The sequence below is a fragment of the Odocoileus virginianus genome, chromosome 32, assembly GCF_023699985.2.
Source record: "Odocoileus virginianus isolate 20LAN1187 ecotype Illinois chromosome 32, Ovbor_1.2, whole genome shotgun sequence".
NCBI lineage: Eukaryota > Metazoa > Chordata > Mammalia > Artiodactyla > Cervidae > Odocoileus > Odocoileus virginianus.
The window spans coordinates 15,263,845-15,283,397 of record NC_069705.1 but is presented as its reverse complement, the minus strand read 5'-3'; the positions used below and the strand labels follow the sequence as shown (position 1 = coordinate 15,283,397).

The 19,553-nt window shown below is 51.3% G+C and overlaps 1 protein-coding gene and 1 long non-coding RNA gene across 3 annotated transcripts; one reads left to right on the top strand and one right to left on the bottom strand.

The window, feature by feature from the left end:
* Positions 1-1,361: 1,361 nt before the first annotated feature.
* RNF122 (ring finger protein 122) lies at positions 1,362-18,168 on the bottom strand. 2 transcript variants are annotated; one of them, XM_020910107.2, is made up of 6 exons: positions 17,757-18,168; positions 10,570-10,726; positions 4,891-4,936; positions 4,603-4,644; positions 3,009-3,091; positions 1,362-2,515 (listed from the first exon to the last, which is right to left on the bottom strand). In XM_020910107.2, exons 1-6 carry the CDS (start codon positions 17,779-17,781, stop codon positions 2,401-2,403), a joined length of 468 nt encoding a protein of 155 aa, XP_020765766.1. In that variant the 5' UTR covers positions 17,782-18,168; the 3' UTR covers positions 1,362-2,400. The 2 variants fall into 2 exon arrangements, with proteins under 2 accessions (XP_020765766.1, XP_020765767.1); XM_020910108.2 differs by having other exon boundaries at positions 3,009-3,088.
* Positions 6,850-10,947, top strand: LOC139032582 (uncharacterized). Its single transcript, XR_011485114.1, has 2 exons — positions 6,850-7,641; positions 10,295-10,947. It is a non-coding gene; the product is annotated as an uncharacterized lncRNA (long non-coding RNA).
* Positions 18,169-19,553: the final 1,385 nt, after the last annotated feature.

Here is a 19,553-nt window from a genome sequence, read left to right as displayed (position 1 = left end):
AAGGTCCTACCTTACCATTCCTAGCACCGTTTTGACTTCAGGACAATGCTATGCAAATCTGCAACACAGACACTCCTGGGTTGGCACTCCAGTTTTACTCCAACACAGACGAGCTTTCCTTGAGATGAAGCCGGGTGGGGAGGGAGGAGCGGGAGAGGTCGAGACCGCCCCTCCCCACCCTCACCTCTAGACCACCTGTTTCCCACCTCCTTCTCTTGATGCATCCACCGGGAGGCTGAGGCAAGAGTGAGAGGGAGGACTCTTGTCTTGCTCAGGAAATACATTGTATTCACAGTACTATAGCAAGTGGGCAGACCAAGAGGAAGTGATGCTCTCAATGAAGAAGAGGTCCAACCCTGCAGAGCGTGGTAGCAATGAGCAGCAGGTGGAGGCTCTAAGGAGCAGTGGTTACCCCTGAGAGTGAAGAAAGAAGTGGCAAAGGAGTGGCCCAGCGGTTAAAACTCCACCCTTCCAGTGCAGGGGCCTCGGATTCCATCCCTGGTTGGAGAACTAAGATCCCGCATGGCTCAGGGCAACTAAGCCCGCGAGTCACAGCTACAGAGCCTGCAACTGATGAAGGTCACGCATCGCAATGAAGAGCAGGCCCAGAGAAAACCCACACGCAGCAACAAAAACCCAGCATTGCCAAAACTAAATAAAATGTGTTAAAAAGTTAACAACGTAGTTATTTCTAGATGTGGTGCAGGCTGGGATGGGTCAGTGATTCTCGGCTAGTGGGTAAGAAAAAGTCTTACCAGCAAAAGAAATCAAGCCTTTATGGTAGCATAGAGGCTTTTTTTTTTTTTTTTTAAAGAGCTCAGTGAGTTACAAGGACAATTCTAGGAATGACAAGTCTTGGGAGCTGGAATGCTCTGGTACCATACACCAGCTTTAAAAAAAAGAAATTCTAGAGATCACTTGAGTGAGCCTGGTTCAGCCAGGTTTTCAAGCACACTGATGTTAGTCCTAACCTATGCTAAACAGATAGATACTACATTCTTGTTCAGTTGCCCAATCATGTCCAACTCTTTGGGCCTATAGCCTGCCAGGGTCCTCTGTCCAGGGGGTTTCCCAGGCAAGAATGCTGGAGTCAGTTGCCATGTCCTTCTCCAGGGGATCTTCCTGACCCAGGGATCAAACCTGTCTCTCCGGCATTGGCAGGCTGATTCTTTACCACAGAGCTACCTGGGAAGCCCAGATAGATACTAACCTAAAGCCAATTCTCCTGGTCAAGGATTAGGACCTTTGTGCGCGTGTCTGCTCCGAGCACAGGGGAAGCGGGAAGACTCTGCTGGAGGCCTCTGTTCCCTCTGCTTGCAGCACAGGGCTGACAGACACAAGCCACAACCACAGGCAGGAGGTTAGAGAAACTTGTTATTAAATTTAATTTTCTTTAAATACATACCTCTTTCCCACCCTCACCCACTTGGGGGGAGGAACAGAAAGCCCCCAGTCCCTCCATTTGGGGGATTCCATGTACAAAGCCTGAGATGGTGAGGATGAAGTATAAAAATACTATTTACAAAGCAAAAGAGGGTGTCTGTTGCGACCTTAACCTTCAGACAGCCCCTTACCTCCAGGCCCCTTTTTGCTCCTTTAGAAAAGATAAACAAACAAAAAAACAAACAAACCCTGGGGAATACACCTGGGTGTAAAATAAGCCCTTCCTCTGGGAGGGGTGGGGAGGGGCGCTCAAACCCTATCGGAATAGGAAGCTCTGAGATCAACCGAGGAACAGTGAATGGATAAGCACCTCAGATGCTAAGAGCGGGTGGGGGCTGCCCCCCAACACCACCGCCCCCCCCCCGCCCCCCGCTGTAGTCAGCAGGCCGGCCGGCCAGCCTTCGTTTCCGCAGGTCCCGTGTAAACATTGACTCCTCTTCTGCACGTCCACGCGCTTCCCAATTTCCTACAGAGCCTCCCTGGCTTCCACTGGAGGCATCTGGTTCCTCCGTCTTTCCTGCCCTTGCCTTCTAGCCTTCCTCTGGAAGCGGTGGCGAGGAGGTGGTGGTGGGGTCACAGGCGTGGCACTGCTCATCGCACCCCTTCTTTGAGGTCAGGGCAGCTCGTCCTCCTCGGGGAGACCCTCAAGGCAGGGTGAGCTGCAAGTTCTTGGCCAAACAGGAGTGGGTTTCTGTTCCCCAAGCAGGGACGATGCGGGCAGAGTCCGATCCCGGCAAGGCCAGGCCATCGACATTGGGTAGCAGGGAGGAAGGCTTCGGGAGGCGGAAGTGGGCGAGTCTGGTCTCACCCTGATGGTGGAAGACCAGCCGGGCATCCCCTCCCCTCCAGGTGACCAGGACCCTCACCACCCGCCAGTCTTGTTCACCGTGGATGCGAGGAAGGACCAGGCACCCACGAAGCTAGAGGTCTTCTCCACGCCTGGGATGGAGGCAGCGCTCACACCAGCTCGTCCAGCAGGATCCCGATGCTCTGGGAGGCCTCGGAGGGGCCAGCGATGGGCTTGTTACACATGGGGCAGACACAGCGCACCTCCAGCCACTTCACCAGACACCTGCGGGCAGAAGCCGACCTGTTACTTCCTAAGAAGAAGATACCAGCGTGCTCCGGCTGCCCCTTCATAGAGCCCAGCTGCTTCTCCAGACAAGAATCTCTCTATCTCTGCCCTGGTCTAACCCTTCCAGCCTGCCTGTGTGCAGACAGGATGCAGGGCATCAGCAAGGGGTGAGTGGGAAGGGCAGGGACTGGAGCCTCTAGAAGACTGTTGTTATTGCTCCGTCTCCAAGTCATGTCCGACTCCGCAACCCCATGGACTGTACCCCGCCAGGTTCCTCTGTCCATGGGATTTCCCAGGCAAGAATACTGGAGTGGGTTGCCACGTCCTTCTCCAGGGGATCTTCCTGAGCCCCAGGGATCAAACCTGAGTCTCCTGCCTGGCAGGCAGGTTCTTTACCACTGTGTCACCTGGGAAGCCGCCCTCTAGAAGATGCTCCCTGCTTATTTGGCTCCAAGGCACCTGGACACACAGTCCCACGTCGGACACTTACTTGCGGTGAAAGGCGTGTTGGCACGGGAGCACACCCAGCTCGTCCTTACCCCTGAAGTCTTCCAGGCAGACGGCACAGGTCTGCTGTGGGAAGAGAGAGCCGCCTGAGAGGAGCCGGGGAGCAGCCTCCCCGCCACTCCTGAATCACACATCACCTTGTCTCCACCCAAGACAGAACTAACCCTGACACGTGGTAGCCACGATCCACGGCGGACCAACTCCAGATGTAAACTGATCCAAGTAGATGAAATGAAACAGTTCCTTGGTCACGGCAGCCACATGCTCAACAACCACAGCGTGGCTACTGGCTCCCGTGCCAGATAATACAGATAAAAAGCATTTAATTGTTATTAATGTGTTAATTTCTGTTGTGCAGCAGAGTGACTCAGTTATACACGTTATTTTTCATATCCTTCTCCATTATGGTTTATTTTAGCATACTGAATATAGTTCCAGATGCTACACAATACGACTTCGTTGTTTATCCATCCTGCCTATAGTAGTTTGCATTTGCTAATCCCAAACTCTCAATCCATCCCTCCCTACTCCCCTTCTCCCTAGCAACAAGTCTGTCCTCTATGTCTGAGTCTGCTTTTCTTTCGTAGATAAGTTCATTTGTGTCATATTTTACATTCCACATGTAAGTGTTATCACATGGTATTTATCTTTCTCTGTCTGACTTCACTTAGCACGATAATCTCGAGGTCCACCCATGTTACTGTAAATAGCATTATTTCATCCTTTTTTTTTTTTTAAGAGTCTTTCTAGCCTAGGACTTTCAACTAGGGGGCACTTATCCATAACTAGAGGTAAGGATGGGGGTCTGGCGTATGGTTTCCATTCTTTAAAGCCAGCCTTGCATCCTAGTATATTAACCCCTCAATCCCAGCTGAATTTCCTCTTCTGGAGGAGCGCTTAAGAAACATCAGAACTCGGGGACATCATGACCATGGGCCCCAAAGAAACGGATGAAATGAGGCCATGTCCAGGCTAGTCTTGTGCGTGATGGGACCGGTGATTCTTCCCACACCTGGACAACCACTCACACGCTCTCTGCATGAGCGCTTGTGGTTATGGACGGAAGTCTTGGGACATGAGTTAGGCGACCCCAAAGGCACAGGTGGGAAAGGAAGAAGAAATGGTGTAATCCTAAAAGAGTTGGGAGCTGAGGTGCCCCAGGAAGTGGGTGTGATGGGTTGGGAGGGGGGAGAATGGAGGGGAAAAGGGGAGAACTAGAGGGCTGGACCCGCATGTCAGATCCACAGTCGCCAGGCCAAAGCACACACAAAGGTGACCCCTTTAGGATCCAGACGGTGGGACGCAGCAGGTTAGTGAAGTCTGGCCCAGGGCAGTGAGACTGCCCTCCCTGTTAAGAATACATCTAGCAGGCTTCCTGGGGTCACAGGTCACCATGTACCCAAACCCTTTTGTGACCCCCTTTGTTTTCTGCCTGCACCAGTCCCAGACATAATGGATCCTGCACATTGATCACCTCCTGGTGGCAGGGACTAAGAAGGTTCCTAAAAAGGTCTTCAGACCTGGAGAAGGTTTGCCTTACCCGCTGGGCACCCCGCGAGCTGCCCCAGAGCACTCACCCCGTATAACTGCAACTTCTTGGCATCTCCTTTAAGAACCACCTGGGAAAAAAGAGGGCAGACCTGGGGTTAGAAGAAATGAAACGTGGGGCCAGGTGACATCAGCCGAGGAAGGGAACCCCCAGCCCTGTCCAGGGAGACCCTCACCCTCCCTAGGCCCAAGGGGAGAACAGGCCAGCTTCATCTTGCCCCCTTCCCCTTTCCCTCCACCTCCCCCGGCCATCTCTAGCTGAGCTAGTAGTGGTGGAGCGGGGAGAGGTCTCAGGACAAAACGAGCACTTTATTTACCTCTTTATATCCATATCGTTCGCTCTGTGCCTGGTTCCGGAGTTTGCTGGGGGAAGCAAGAAAGAGGGGAGAGAAGAAGTCATTATGTCTTTGCACAAACAGCCATTCAGAGCAGGAGGGACAGGCCGGCGGCTTGGGGCTTCCTTCTGGGGGTGGGGAGGTGCGACCCATAGACAGAGTATGCCTCAACGCCTCTGCAGGTCACCAGCCTGGGGTAAGGACTCGGACTCTCAGGTTCAACTGCCTCAAAACTCACTGTCACCTCCCCTCGACTGGGGGTGGGGTTTCCAGCAGGGCACCCTAAAAGTTCATTCACCTTCCTTCCAGGCAGGTCACTTCCTTTGGGCTCCCCAACTAGACAGATCAACCATCTGCTTGCTGAGTGTGCAAAAGTTAGTTTTTTTTTTGTTTTTTGGTCACACCACGTGGTTTGTGGGATCTGAGTTCCCTGACCAGGGACAAACCTGGCCCCTTCAGCGGCGAAAGCAAGGAGCCCTAACTACTGAACTTCCAGGGAAGTCCTGGAAGTTAGACATTCTTTAGAGGGCTATTTCCACCAAGCCCGGGCAGCAGGAGAACATCTGTTGAGCCTGGGGAATTTTCCACCCAGAGAACACAAGTATTCTGGAGGCAGAGCACACGCTTCCCCCTTCGCAGCAGCAGGGCAGCACAGGCAATCCCTTCTTTGTCTTTCTCCTTTTGTTTCAAGTTGGTGGCCTGCATACAGCCGGACTCTCAATGGCCAGAGCACAATGGCCACAGCACGCCGTTACTAACGGCAGGAGCATAACCGTGATGGGGGATTTGCTGGGCGTCGATCTCTGTACCGATATAGCTCCATATCTGTGCTCATCAATTTCAAACACCTTCCAGAGGGAGAGACGTGCTTCTTGGCAGACAAGGAACACGGAGTCCAAAAAAACTAAATAACTTGCCCAAACTTCAGAGCTGCCTGGCAGCAGATCCTGGATTCTAACCAAAGTCGATCTGATGACAGAGCCTGAGCTCTTTAACACAAACTGTGGCCAGCCTCACAGTCAGGTGGCACACACCATGCTCCTGGGCATAGGATGGGGTTTTGGGAAACACCCTTTCAATCAACAAGCCACCAACTTTCTGAATGGCTTACTGTGCCAATGGCCAAGACTGAGACGATGCACTGATTTTTTTTTTTTGCTCTTTTATTTTCAGTGAGAGAAACCTTCTGAACTGTGCAGGGAGATCTATGGCCTCCTGTACCTGGGGACCAGATGGAGTTTTCTCTCCCAGGAATCATTTCTACCAAAGATTTGTGTTATTGGAAGAAGACATCAGAGAACCACCAGGTTAGGACAGGGGCGGCCAATCAGTCTCCTTAGAGTCAAAGCCAGCTAACCATTTGTTTCACAAGACCCAGAAGCGAAGAACTGTGCTTCCCTATATATATAATCTTATTATTTAATTTTTGGCTGTGCTCTGCTGCTGCTCGGGGGCTTTTACCTAGTTTCGGGAAAGCGGCGGCTACTCTTGGCTTTGACGCTCAGGCTTCCGTTGTGGAGCATTGGCTCTGGGTGCGCGGGCTTTGGCCACTGTAGCACGTGGATTCGGGAGTTGCGGCTCTCAGGCTCTAGAGCACAGACTCAGCAGTTGCGGAGGATGGGCTTAGCTGCTCCACGGCACGTGGGAACTTCCTGGTTCGAGGATCAAACCCGTGTCTTCTGCACTGACAGCTGGCGTTCTTTACCACTGAGCCACCAGAGAAGCCCTGTCCTTTTTTTTTTTTTTCTAAAGTTTTAATTTTGTCAGGGGGTATAGCAGATTAACACACAAAGGGTGTGACACGTTCAGGTGGACAGTGAAGGGACTCAGCCATACACATCCATGGATCCACTCTCCCCCAAAACTCCCCTCCCATCCAGGCCGCCACGTTAACACTGGGCAGAGTTCCCTGTCCTATACACTAGGTCCTTGTTGGTTACAGAACTCTGCTTACTCGTAAATGGCTGGAAGCAGGAATTGAAAGAATACTTTATACCATGTGGAAATTATATGCAAATCAACTTTCAATGCCCATAAAATTTTACTAGAGCACAGCCACTTATACTTTATGACTGCTTCTGCACAGAAGGGCTGGGTGGTTCAGACAGATATCGTATGACCCGCAAAGCCTGTAATATCTGGCATTTTATGAAAGGAAAAAAAAAAAGGCTGGCCTGAGTTAGAGGAAGAGAATCTTCAATCACTAGCCTTAACTGAAAGGAGGGAGCAAGGTAAGATGCTCCAAGATGCTGGAACCAGAGCAAAGGAGGATGCAGAAAGCCTGGTGCACAGCCGGGGCGGGGAGGGGGTGGGGGGGCAGATAAGATCTGGCGACCTCCACCTCCATGGCTCCTAACTGGAGGTCAGGGGACAGATGAGGCCAGTGTCCCTCTGCCTCGGGGCTGAGGACCAGGCAGTACAGCCGCTGCCTGCCCCCCGCCCCTTGCCTCGTCCCTCATCGGGGGTGGGGTGGGGGGTTCTGGTCCTTGGAGGGATGGGCTGAGGGTCCAACCAGTGCTCCCACTGTTCCCCCCTTACCTGCACCACCTGCATCTGTGTCCCCACTTCCAAATGAGAGGGGCGGGGAAGGATGCACTCAAAATGAAGGATGCACTTAAATGATCAAGGGCCACCTGCCTGACACTGGGTTCATCTGGGGAAGAAGAAACGTACTCTTGTTGCCAGGCTGCCCAGAGCTGCCTTCTTAGGGAGAGACTGCTGCTCTTTTAGCAGGTATGTACAGAGTAAATAAGGAAGTGGCGAGGAGCCTGTCGGCTTCCTGGTTCAGAGAGAGGGGATGTCACATCTCCGGAGCTTCGCTTACTTCGCCTGCAGCATGGCTACACTTACGCAGTACACGCAGTGCCTTTCTGCTTGCTCTGTCGTAGGATACCTGGGGGGCCCTTCTGTCTGGCTGGCTCCATTTAATGGTCTTACCCAAGGATTCTCCAGAAGCCTGACTCTGAGAGTCCAGGACCATCAATTCAAAGAGTGAAGGCTTCAGAGCCATGCTCTAGATTCACTCTGCCTGTAGATTTCCATATCAGGAAGGTAGAGGTTAGGATGAAATGGGGCCAAAAGGGTTGCAAGGAAAACGAAAGCAAAAAAGCAGAGATTCTGGGCCATCCCAGCGGGAATGGAGTGCCAACAACTCGGGACAGGTGGCCTTCTCAGCTGCTGGGGTGAGCAAAGCAGCTAAAAATACCCTGAATTCAATGAGCCCATTTCAAGCCGCTGCCAGTGGGCGCTTCCTGGCTTTTCCCCTTTTGCAACAAACAATGCGGGCAGGTCCTGCAAAGAATCGTTTCTTTCCTGCCTGATTTGTACTTCACGGGGCCCCTTCCATCCTGTGTAGGGCAGAGATCAGCTCCTGGGGGCGGCTGGGGAAGACGGAGCGGGGGAGCTGGGCCGATGAGCTCAGCAGGTCGGGAGCGGGGGTCACAGGCCTATTTTGGCTGAGGAGGAAACCGAGAAGCAGGCAGAGGAAGTGGCTTCTGTGCTTGTGTGTCTTTCTATATATAGGCGCTCCCAGGCTGCCACATACCAGCAAGGCTGGGGAGCCATGAGACGCCAGGGTCACACCGGCTTTGGGCTGCAGGACAGAGGGCGGGGTGGCGAAGGGGCAGATGACTGCAGAAGGAAAACAGGCGGCGCCTAGCAGCCCCGCGGCGGGGGGAAAGCTTCGGGTATCATGTGGTCACCAACTCCAGCCAAAAAAAAAAAATAAACCCGCCATACCCAGAGCTCCCAGCCCATCCTTCTGCAGCACCATGGTATCTGGCTGTGAGCAGGGTGGCCACGGGAGCCCCAGATGATCCCGTTCAAGGAATAAGAATCTGGGAAGGCCAACATCCGGAATCCGAAAGACCCTCTCTGACTGTCATCGGACGAGCCCATCTCACCATCTTCCCAGATACAGGACTTCAGGCAGCTCTTTAACCGCCTGAGCATGAGTTACTTATTTATGAAGCAGACTAATAAAAGGTGGTCAGCACAGTGCCTGGCACACAAGGAATTCCTGGGCAAAGAGGAGCTTAAACCCCAAGATCACACGTATTAGTGGCAGAACTAGGAAATTAAGTTGGGACTCCCACCTACTGGCTCAGAGTGATTTTGCAGAGTTTCCTCTTGACCACCTCTGCAGCCTGGCAGGGATGTGCATGCATGCATGCATGCGTATGCGTGTGTGTGTGTGTGTGTGTGTGTAGGGGCCAGACACAGCCTGGTTTTACAGCCTCCTGCCAGCATTGCACATAAATCTTGGGTATGCCTCCATCTTCCGTCTCCGGGGAGTTCCATACATTGCTTCATAGGCAGAGAGCGGGGTGGTTGTTGGTCAGGAAGATGAAAAGTTTGAGGAAGAAAACTTCAGCTGGGGGAAAGGGGCGGGCGGGTGTGGAGGAGGGTGTTGAGATACCGGAAATCTACCCACACCCTCACTTACTAATGAGATGCAAATTTCAGACTCAGTGGTACAAGGCGGGGAAATAAACCACTACCTTCTCTGCAAAAAGCCTTGTAAGTGGAAAATTCCAGTCCCAGGGACTTTTTAAAGTCTGGAGGAAAAAAAGAGGGCTGAGGCAGTGGATGAGAAGCAAAGGAGAGCAGGGCCCCAGGGCACTTCCCCTTCTTAAGAAGGGGCTCCTCGCCCGAGGAATCTGAACAAGCGTCTGCTGGCCCTCCAGCCTCACCACTCAAACCCACCAGGATATCTCCGCGGGGCATGGGAACTCCTTTAGCCCTCATCTTAATTTAAGCTGTTTAGATGATCTGATGAGATACCAGACCCCAGCTGATGTCCATCTACCCAGGCGTTGGGTAATCATAAGCTTGTGTGTGTGTCTGTGTGTGGGCGTGTGGCTTGGTTTTATCACAATGGCTGTCAGGACCATGACATTCTACTGGTCAGGGGTATACAATGTTCCCCAATACACAGGACAGACCCATACAACGGGGAATTGTTAACACCCACAGGGCTCCCTAGTTCAGAAACACTACTGTATTTTCTACCCTGAATACCGGGCATGCCCTACATTTTTGATAGAAGATAGCCACCAAGTCCCTTGTCTAGAAGCAAAGAAAACAGTTCCTGGAGCTTGGCTCGCCCTGCTAAGCTCCAATCCTTCCCTGGACCCCCACACAATAAGAAGTGATGGTTTTCAGTTATTATTCTCTCAAATGTTAAGAGGCAGTACAAACAGGCAGCTCTGCAGACACCAGCTTGCTAATATTAGCATCTAGAAGGATGATAACAGGATTTCCCAGGAGGGCAGAGGGTCATGCCATGGGTTGGAATGATGCCCCCTTAGCCCTGGCCACCCAGGGGGTGTGAGTGGGTGGAGAGAGATGGCGAAGGACCACTGATGATATTACTTGGTCATTCTAGGCAACATGAGAGGAACTGGCCAGCAGGCGGGATGCAGACTGATCCATGCTGACCTTGTATGCTCTGGAACAACTTGATAGGCTGATGGAAATAGCAACAGCAGGCCTCAGGGGCCCAGCAAACGGCAGGCTTAAGTCTTGTCCTCAAAGCAAGGAGCCCCAGCTGGAGGCCGGTGACTCGGCAACAGGAGGCTCACTTGGTTCACCCTACCTATGGCCGCCGCCTCCTGGACTTCCCCCTCCCCGGGACCCCAGGTCAGCCAGCGAGCTACCCACCTGATAAAATAGCAGCAGAAGATGAGACTCAGCATGAAGACGAAGATGCCCGTGCCGAAGATGACCATGTAGATGTTGAGGGGAAGGTCTTGGAAACTGATGGGGGGCATGGAGCAGGACTTGTTGGTGCTCACCAGTCCCAGGCCACAGAAACACCCTGCGGAGAACAGGGGAGGGCAAGTGTTATGACAGTGGGAAATTTACTACCGAGGCTGATGGCACTCTGCGTGAGCAAGGATGCAGCGAGAAATGGCAAGCTTCTGACTCAGGGGCTTACTTTTTTCTAATTGAAGCATAATTGATTTACAATGTTGTGTTCACTGCGGATGTTCAGCAAAGTGGTTCAGATATCCATATACAGACATGTGTTCTTGTTCATATTCTTTTCCATGATGGCTTATTATAGAATATTGAATATAGAATAGGACCTGTGCTATGCAGTAGGTCCTTGCTATTTATTTTATCCACAGTAGTTGGTATCTGTTAATCCCAAACTCCGAATTTACCCCTCCCTCATTCCCTTTCTCCTTCGGGAACTGTAAGCTTGTTTTCTATCTTTCTACATCTGTGAGTCTGTTTCTGTTTTGTAAACAAGTTTATCTGTGTCATATTTTAGATTCCACATATAAGTGATATTGTACGGTATCTGTCTTTCTCTCTCTGACTCACTTCACTTAGGATGATTATGTCTAGCTCCATCCATTGCTGCTAAGAGCATTATTTCATTCTTTTCTTTTTATGGCTGATTAGTTTTCCATGATTATACTGGATTGGCCAAAGAGTTCGTTTGGGTGTTTCCTGAATGATTCAGGTTGATGTTCAGGTTGCTTCCAACGTCCTGGCTACTGTAAATAGTGCTGCTATGAACGTTGGGGTACAACTATCTTTTTGAATGAGTGTTTTTGGGGGGCGTTGGGGATAAATACCCAGAAGCAGGACTGCTAGATTATGTGGCAGTTCTACTTGGAGTATTTTAAAGAACCTCTTCACTGTTTTCCAGGACTTACATTTACACCCTCATTCGAACACTAGCCACATGATCTTGGGTAAATGATTTAATCAATCTAGGAAACGGGATCCTACACATGGTACTTCAACCAGCACTCCCTTCTAGGGGATCAAGGAATCAGGCAAAACTCACTTCCGTCTGGTAGAAGCCCCTAGGATGAACTAGCAAGACGGGGAGCCTCAGGTGAGGAAACGTACATCTGGGCTCCAATCCCACTCCTCCCTAGCTATGCGACCTCTGAGAAATTACCTTGCTAAAAAGCTCCCCCCTTTGTCACAGGAAAACAAGCAAAGTGCAGAGGCAACCGAAGACTGTGGTGTAAGAAATATGCTTTGCAAATTGTAAAGCGAAGTTGCAAAGGTCATTTGTCATTATTAAGCCACCTGCTCCAGAAGCCAGGCTGCACCCAGACCAGAATAGAAATTGTTCACTCTGAGTCTGGGCCTGCGTTCCAGAATTGGGGGGGGGGGGGGGGGGCGCGCAGCTCACTTTTCCTGGCTACCCTCCCCCTTGCTATTCAAAGCCTCACCAAGCGGTCTGCTAATGGCAGTGGCGTCCCCAGAGCATGCAGAACACAGAATCTCAGGCCAGCCTCCATCAAAGCGAATCGGAATCTACGTTTTAACAAGGTCCCTTCAGTGTGGCAAGCATGGGTGGCCACTAGAAGCTTCACTCACGTGACTCAGGAGTAAATCCTGATTGATTTGAAGGTGACAATCACCTTGCTTTTGCCAGGGCTTGGTGTTGGGGTAGGTATGTGACTGGACTTCCCTGGTGGCTCAGCGGTAAAGAATCCGCTTGCCAAAGAAGGAGACGGGGGTTCGATCCTTGGGTGGGGAAGATCCCCTGGAGAAGAGAGGGAAATGGCAACCCACTCCAGTATCCTTGCCTGGGAAACCCCATGGACAGAGGAGCCTGGTGGGCTGCAGTCCATGGGGTCACAGAGACTATGACAACACCAACAAAGGTAGGTGATTAGGTGCTGGCTGAAGAAAAACAAAGAGAAGAACATCTGCTATAAAGACAAGACTTTCCTTTTTTGGGTCACATCTCTCCAAAGCATTTGGAATGGTGGAAGCCAAGTTACAGCTGGTAAGAGGGAAGTTCAATATAAAGCTGGTGGCAGAGAAGACAAGGAAAGAGGAGGAATGAAAGATGCGGTCTGTCAAGTGGCTGGAAAAATCAATCCTGGAGCTACTCCCTGGGACCATTGGTCCTGAGAGTTAGAAAATTGTCTAACAAGGTTCTAAGGGGGGAAAAAGAAAAAGGAATTAACCACAGATCAGGTGAGTGGTTTTTCTTCCTAGCAGGCAAAAATATCAGTGATCTGACAGGTAAGCCCCAGAGTCTTGGATTTCAGAAAGCGTTGGGACAGGAAGGCTAGACTTCATCATACACACGTGTTTGTGCACGCGCGCGTGTGTGTGTGCACTCATTCACTCAGTTGTATCCAACTCTGTTCGACTCTATGGACTGTAGCCCATCAGGCTCCTCTGTCCATGGGATTCTCCAGGCAAGACTGCTGGAGTGGGTTACCGTTTCCTTCTCCAGGGATCTTCCCGACTCAGGGATCGAATGTCTCTTGAGTTTCCTGCACCGGCAGGCGGATTCTTTACCGATGAGCCACCTAGGAAGCCCTTACACACGCTACCAGCCAAACACATCTCATGCTACCAACTGCACCTTTGTAACAACATCACCATGAAATGGACTCTCCCCACCCCCTCCACAGGGTTTGAAAAAGGAGTCAATCATTAAATAACGCCTATAGTCAAACAGCTAAGAAGGCCTGGCTTCAAAGACCTACGGGGACTTCCCTGGCAGTTGAGTGGTTAGCACTCTGCACTTTCACTGCTGAGGGCACAGGTTCAGTCCCTGGTGGGGGTGAGGGGAGTGGGAAGGTGGGGACTAAGATCTCACAAGCCGTGGAGGGGCGGGTGGGGAGAGAGGGGAGGAGGACTCAGGCCTTCAATACGGGTTTCTGTGCTTTCCTGACATTGTGGTTAGGAGCCATTAATATACTTTGAAATGCTACACCGTAATTAGGGCTGCAACCCCAGCTCCGCAGAAGACTTGACTAGAAAGACCAGAGTCATCTCTGACCTCACACATCTCCACCCTCTTCATCCCTGAGATCAATCTAGTGACCAATATAACAAGCCCCTTCCAGACCTCTTTCAGACTGTATGCCAGCTCTCCTGCCAAGTTTCTATTCCAAACACACTTGGAGCCCAGTTCTACTCCAAGTCCCTATTAATTGATGTCTAGTCCCTCCTCTAATTTAGCCCACATGTCTGGCATATCCTCCCACTCCGTTTTTCTACTATGATCTACCAAACTCAGGCTTCTAGTCCTCCCAAAGAGGAATGCGCTGGGTCCCCTCACTTCCTCCCCAACTCAGTATCCCCCAGCATCACCCAAGGTGAGCAAGTCTCCTCTCTATTTCTTGCTTCACCTGCCTCCAAACTTTTGCTCATGCAACTTTCTCGGCCTGAAACTCTCTCTCCCTTCCCAAAGTCCCGCAAGGCTGGTCTTTGTGGTATTCCAGGACCCCCTACTCCCCCCGCCAACCCCGGCTCGAATACTATAGCGCTCACAGCCTGTATCACGTGTTCGGTTCCAGCACAGTTGACTGTCTTAGGTTGCCCTACGATTCCTAGAATCAGCTTCATCTAACTCAAACACGCATTAAACACTGATTACATGACAAGTACCATGACAGACACTGAAGGAAAAGGAAGCAAAGACTAGATGATATTACAGTCTAGGGAAGAAGACAGACACAAAGATTTCCATCGTGGAAAGTGTGGCACATAGGTGTTTGACTGATGAGATGGTTGGATGGCATCAACGACTCAATGGATAAGAATCTGAGCAAACTCTGGGAGATAGTGATGGACAGGGAAGCCTGGCAGGCTGCAGTCCATGGCGTCGCAAAGAGTTGGACATGACTTAGCGACTGAACAATGACAACAACATACAATTCTGACATCAGAGACAGAGAGTTCTAACGAGCCTGAGTACTCCTAGGTCCGAGGACAGCAACTTGAATTTTCGTCCTTGGTCTTTTTTCAGTGCCTACCCTCATGCTTGCTTTTTTTTCAGTAACTGGTTAACAGAGAAGTGATTCCTGATTTTTCTCAAGGCGACCTAGTCCTCTTGGCAAAAGATCCTGCTTCAAAGTATGGAGACCAAAGTTTGGGAAAATTGCCCAGAAACTGCCCTCAGCTGACGGGTGAGCAGTCAACCAACAAGTACTGCTTTCTGGCTTGATTTATACACTGATCTAGACATTGTGGGGAAACAAAAAGTAAAAGTAGTTTTTGTCCAGAGAGACTTCTGGGTTAAAGTTGGGAAAAAAGTAATTAGCTACTAAACTTTGCTAAACCCCTGCTTCTTAGCCTCCAGCATGGGTTAGAAAGTTTTCACCACCTCTTCAGCCTCCGCTCAAATATTTGACCTCTGTGGGCCAACGGAGATTGATATTTCCGTGAAGACACCATGCTGGACTGGCCAGGCAGGAACAACTTTCTATCTACTCTGCAAAATGGTGTTTGGGATTGTCTTCCAGGTAACTGTCCTCCATGCCAAAGAGGCCTCTTCCCCACCAGGCACGTCTTCCCCTGCCCCGTTTCACCAACAGCTGATGCTGTAAGAGGCTAATCCTCCATCTGCCTTGACTCTCCATGTACCTTTTTTTATTTTTTTAAAAAGTCTTCACTGAATTTGTTACAGCACTGCTTTTATGTTTTGGTTTTTTGGCAGGGAGGGAAGTGGGATCTCAGTTCCTTGACCAGGGACTGAACTCGCACCCACTGCATTGGAAGCTGACCACTGGATCGCCAGGGAAATTCCACCCTGTACCTTTCCTCAGCTGTATCCTGGCATCCATAGGGTCCCAAAGAACCTCATTTGGTTCCCTTGCATGGCAATAACCACGGACAACGCAGAGGGTTTGCATGTATGCACTCTGAAGGCACTCTGGCCTCAGCAACGTATCAGTTTATTTTGATCATCTGACCTTGCCGAGAGGCTTTCCCTGGGGCTCCAGGACTGAGTCAGCGAGTTGGGACTTTCTATGATAAAGAGGTGTGGGTGAGAAGAGCTTCATGACTAAGAGGAGATGGTCCACTTGCTTGCCTTCTGATCAAAGAAGTAGACAAAAAATACACTGGGCTAAAAGCTGACAGTGGTGTACCTTTTCCTCTGAACTTATAAGGAAAGAATTTTTAACCCCAGGAATGACAGGCTCCAGATATTTATCACAAAGGTGTTTGGGGAGGGATTGCTTCTTCCCTGGAGTCAGAGAACAGTCCTTTCTCCATTACTTTAAGAAGTAAAAAGAAACACAACATTGTAAGTCAACTGTGTTGTTGTTTAATCACTGAGTCATGTCCAACTCTTTTGCGACCCCATGGACTGTAGCCCGCCAGGCTCCTCTATCCATGGAATTCTCCAGGCAAGAATACTGGAGTGGGTTGCTATTTCCTTCTCCAGGAGATCTTTCTGATTCAGGGATCAAACACGTGTCTCCTGCACTAGCAGGGCCATTCTTTACAATTGAGTCACCTGGGAAACCCAAGTCAACTATAAATCAATAAGAAATAAATACATGTTTTATAAAGTGGAAAGATGAAGCAGCAAGTGCTCTGCTGGTCTAAAAACCTATGAAAGGGGGCGGCCCAGAACCAGGGCTAGTGTTCACTGACAGCTAGCTACCTTGGTTCTTCTCCTGAAGTCTGTTCCATTGTTTCCCCCGACCTCTGAAAGCCTTGACATCAGAATGTCTCATCCCCCAGCTCGCGGGCTGGGAGCTGGAGTGACGTCAAGAGAAGGGCTGGCCAAGAACGACCAGGGGATCTGGGAAATGCTTCTCTTTCCCAGCCAACGGGAATCTTTCCCAGATGCGGGGGTTCACTGTCCTCCCCCACCCCCACCCCCGCCCCCACTCCAGCTATGCCTCCGATCACACACACAGCTTGGTTCATTTTCAGGAAATTAGATCCTACCAGCTAGAGGAAGAGGGGGATGGGAGCCCCTCAGACACAGGCTGCCCAAACCCTGCCTTAAAACAAAAGGCTCTTGAAATAATTAATGCAAGATCTGGCAAGAGTCTGCTCTCAAGAATGGATTCCCCCCCCCCCCCCCCCCACTAACTAGCCAGCCTACCCTACTCAGAGATAAGGCCAGCTGCTTCTTTCTCCCTGCCCCTGGCCCCTGCCCGCCCTTCCCCCTTTTCTCCAGAAACTCTCCAAGCTTTAGAACAAGGCAGTCAAGATCCCAGGGTCACTGGAGGGTATTAGCAGCCAAAGTTTTGAACTGACCGCCTAGAAGGGCGTCTCTTCAGGTAGCCTGGACAAGGATTCAGCCTCAAGCCCAACCTGTAGTCAGGGAAACTGTTAAAAAGCCTAAATGTGAGATGCATTTAGCACCAGCCAGGCTGGGGAGGAAGGGGAGACTGGGTCCGGAGGCGCGGACACCACTGAGGCACAGGAGCTGGTGCCGTGGTCTGGCCTTGGGGCCAGTGAGCACAGCTCCCCAGGCAAGCCCTGCATTCAAGGGGAGCCGGGCGCCAGGAGATCTACACGGCTTTATCAATCCAATAAAGGCACGCTCATTAATCCGGCGTCATCCCCGGGCACAAAGCCCCGCAGCAGCCGGTGCGAAGCCAACAAAGGCGCAGGGGAAGCCGCCCCCGCGCCCCGTCCTGCACGCTGCATTGTATACATATTTAAAATAGCCTGCAAAGTTTCAGACCAGGAACTTGAGCTCCCTCTAGGAGATCCGAGCCCGAGCGCGGATTTAATTCTCCGCCGACAACCACAACAAAGAACAAGAGTCGGAGCGCACAAAGGCGAGGAGGGAAGCGGGTATGAGTGCGGAGCCGCCACACAAAGGCCGGGAACCCCTCGGCTCCCACGACCCCCGCCCGCTCGAGAGATCCTTCTCGGCCCTGGAGTGAAACCTGGATTTTTTTTTTTTTTCCCCTTTCAAATTCCGCGCTGTGCAGAGCAAGAGTTGAGCGCCAGGACGCCTCCTCGTCGGTCCCACTGCAGTAAAAACTTGGCTCGAGAGGGAGAAGGACCCCTCCGATCTGAAACCTGGCGCCCCCCTCTCCTTGGCTCCGGCCAGCCCCACGTCCCTTGCACCCCCGACCCCCGCAAGGCCCCGGACTCACCGTTACACCACTGGAATGGGTGCATCAATGAACTCTCGGCTGGCTTCCTCGGGCGAACGAAGGCAGGCGCGGGGCGGGCAGGCGGGGTGGGCTTGCCGGTCGGTGGGGTCGCAGGAGGGGCCGGTGCGGTGCGCGGGCGGCCGCCCTTCCGCTGCAAGTGGAACTCCCTCCGGAGCCGGGAGCTCCGCCGCGATGGGTTTTTGGAGCCACAAAGAGGAAAGAAGAGAAAAGAGACAGAAAAGTCTCCCGGCTCTAAGGACCGCGGAGGAAAGGCAGGAAGGGCCCGGGGGCTGGAGCGGGCTGCGGGGCGCCGGGTGGGCAGAGGAGGGGAAATAGCCCTAGGCAGAGGCGCGCCCCGGACGCCGCCGCACGGAGGTGAGACGCCAGGGACTCCGAAACTGACACGGTGCACGCACACCCCCTCCCTTATACTGCGCCCGCCCCACCCCGTCACCCGCCCTCAGCCAATGGGAGCCTTCCTCCGGCCCCCGGCATTGCTTGCAGACCCGCCCCATCCGAGTGTGGGGAGCATCCTTGAGGCTTGGGCGCCTCCTCTTCACCTGCAGTTCAAAGACGGTCTGGCCGCGCGCTGGCCTGAGCAGCCCGGAGCCAGCCTCCTCCGCTCGTGACCTGGAGAAAACTGAACAATTAGTGCCACATTGTTTTCGTCCTCCAGATCGGTTACTGTTTAGCATTTCTCTAGCTCTTCGAGAAAGCCAGTTCGAGGGAGTGGTTCCATTTCTGTACAGAGGGCAAGACGACGTGGTCTTAGGTGGCGGGCTCTCACGTTTCTGAAAAAGAATATATGTACACAAATATATTTGAATCACTTGGCTGTACATCCGAAAGTAACACAACATTGTAAATCAACTGTACTCCAATAAAATCATTAAGTAAGTTAGTAATAAAGTTGCTGAATAAAATTCCACTATATGAACGCAACACAACTTCTTCGTTCACCTGTTGCTGGACGTTTGAGTTATTTCCAGCTTGGGACTATTAAAAATAAAGCTTTTGAGAACAAAATAAACAAAAAGCGAAAAAGGGACTGAAGCCAAGATTTAAAGCAGGTGAATTATGAAGAGGAGATCTGAAAAGTGCTTTAGTTGTCATCTTGTGCCTCCGCCCACCGCACCCTCCCGCATCAGTTTAAGCTTAAGGTAGACTCGTCAGGGCTCTAGGCTCCTGAATAGCAGAATCAAACCCAGACACCGACATTGGCAGTATCATAAGGGCAGCATCTTCAGCATTTATCACTGCACAGGTATTGAATTAATAGTAGCTAGAAGAAAGACTGAATCTCTTAATTCCCTGTCCAATGTGATGGTTTTTTTTTTTTACCAGACATTCCATCATTTCTTTCTGTTTCTCTCTCATTCTTTCCCTTCCTGCCTGCCTTTCTTTTCGTCCCTCCCTCCCTTTTTCCTTCCTTCCTTCCCTCCCCATCTCTCCCCTCATTTCTCTCTTCCTCTGCCTCCTTTTCCCTTACTTTGTCTGTCTTTCTTTCATTTACTCAGAATATATTAATCAAGAGCCTACTCTGGGACAAGCACTGTTTAACTGGAGAGCCATTAATGAATGTCCTCAAGCCTGTTCTCCTGGGATTTACATTGCATAAGAAGATAAAACAGTAAGGAAACAGAAACAGAAAGTCACATAGTCGTGTCTGGCTCTTTGCGATCCCATGGATTATAGCCCGCCAGGCTCCTCTGTCCATGGAATTCTCCAGGCAACAGTCCTGGAGTGGGTTGCCATTTCCTTCTCCAGGGGATCTTCCTGATCCAGGGATCGAACCCA

Coding starts and splice junctions, on each gene's coding strand:
- RNF122 (XM_020910107.2), bottom strand. CDS start 17,781: ATGCACCCATTCCAGTGGTGTAACG. Junction 10,727..17,756: donor CCCATTCCAGTGGTGTAACG/GTGAGTCCGGGG, acceptor TGTTCTCCGCAG/GGTGTTTCTGTGGCCTGGGA. Junction 4,645..4,890: donor AACGATATGGATATAAAGAG/GTAAATAAAGTG, acceptor CTTTTTTCCCAG/GTGGTTCTTAAAGGAGATGC.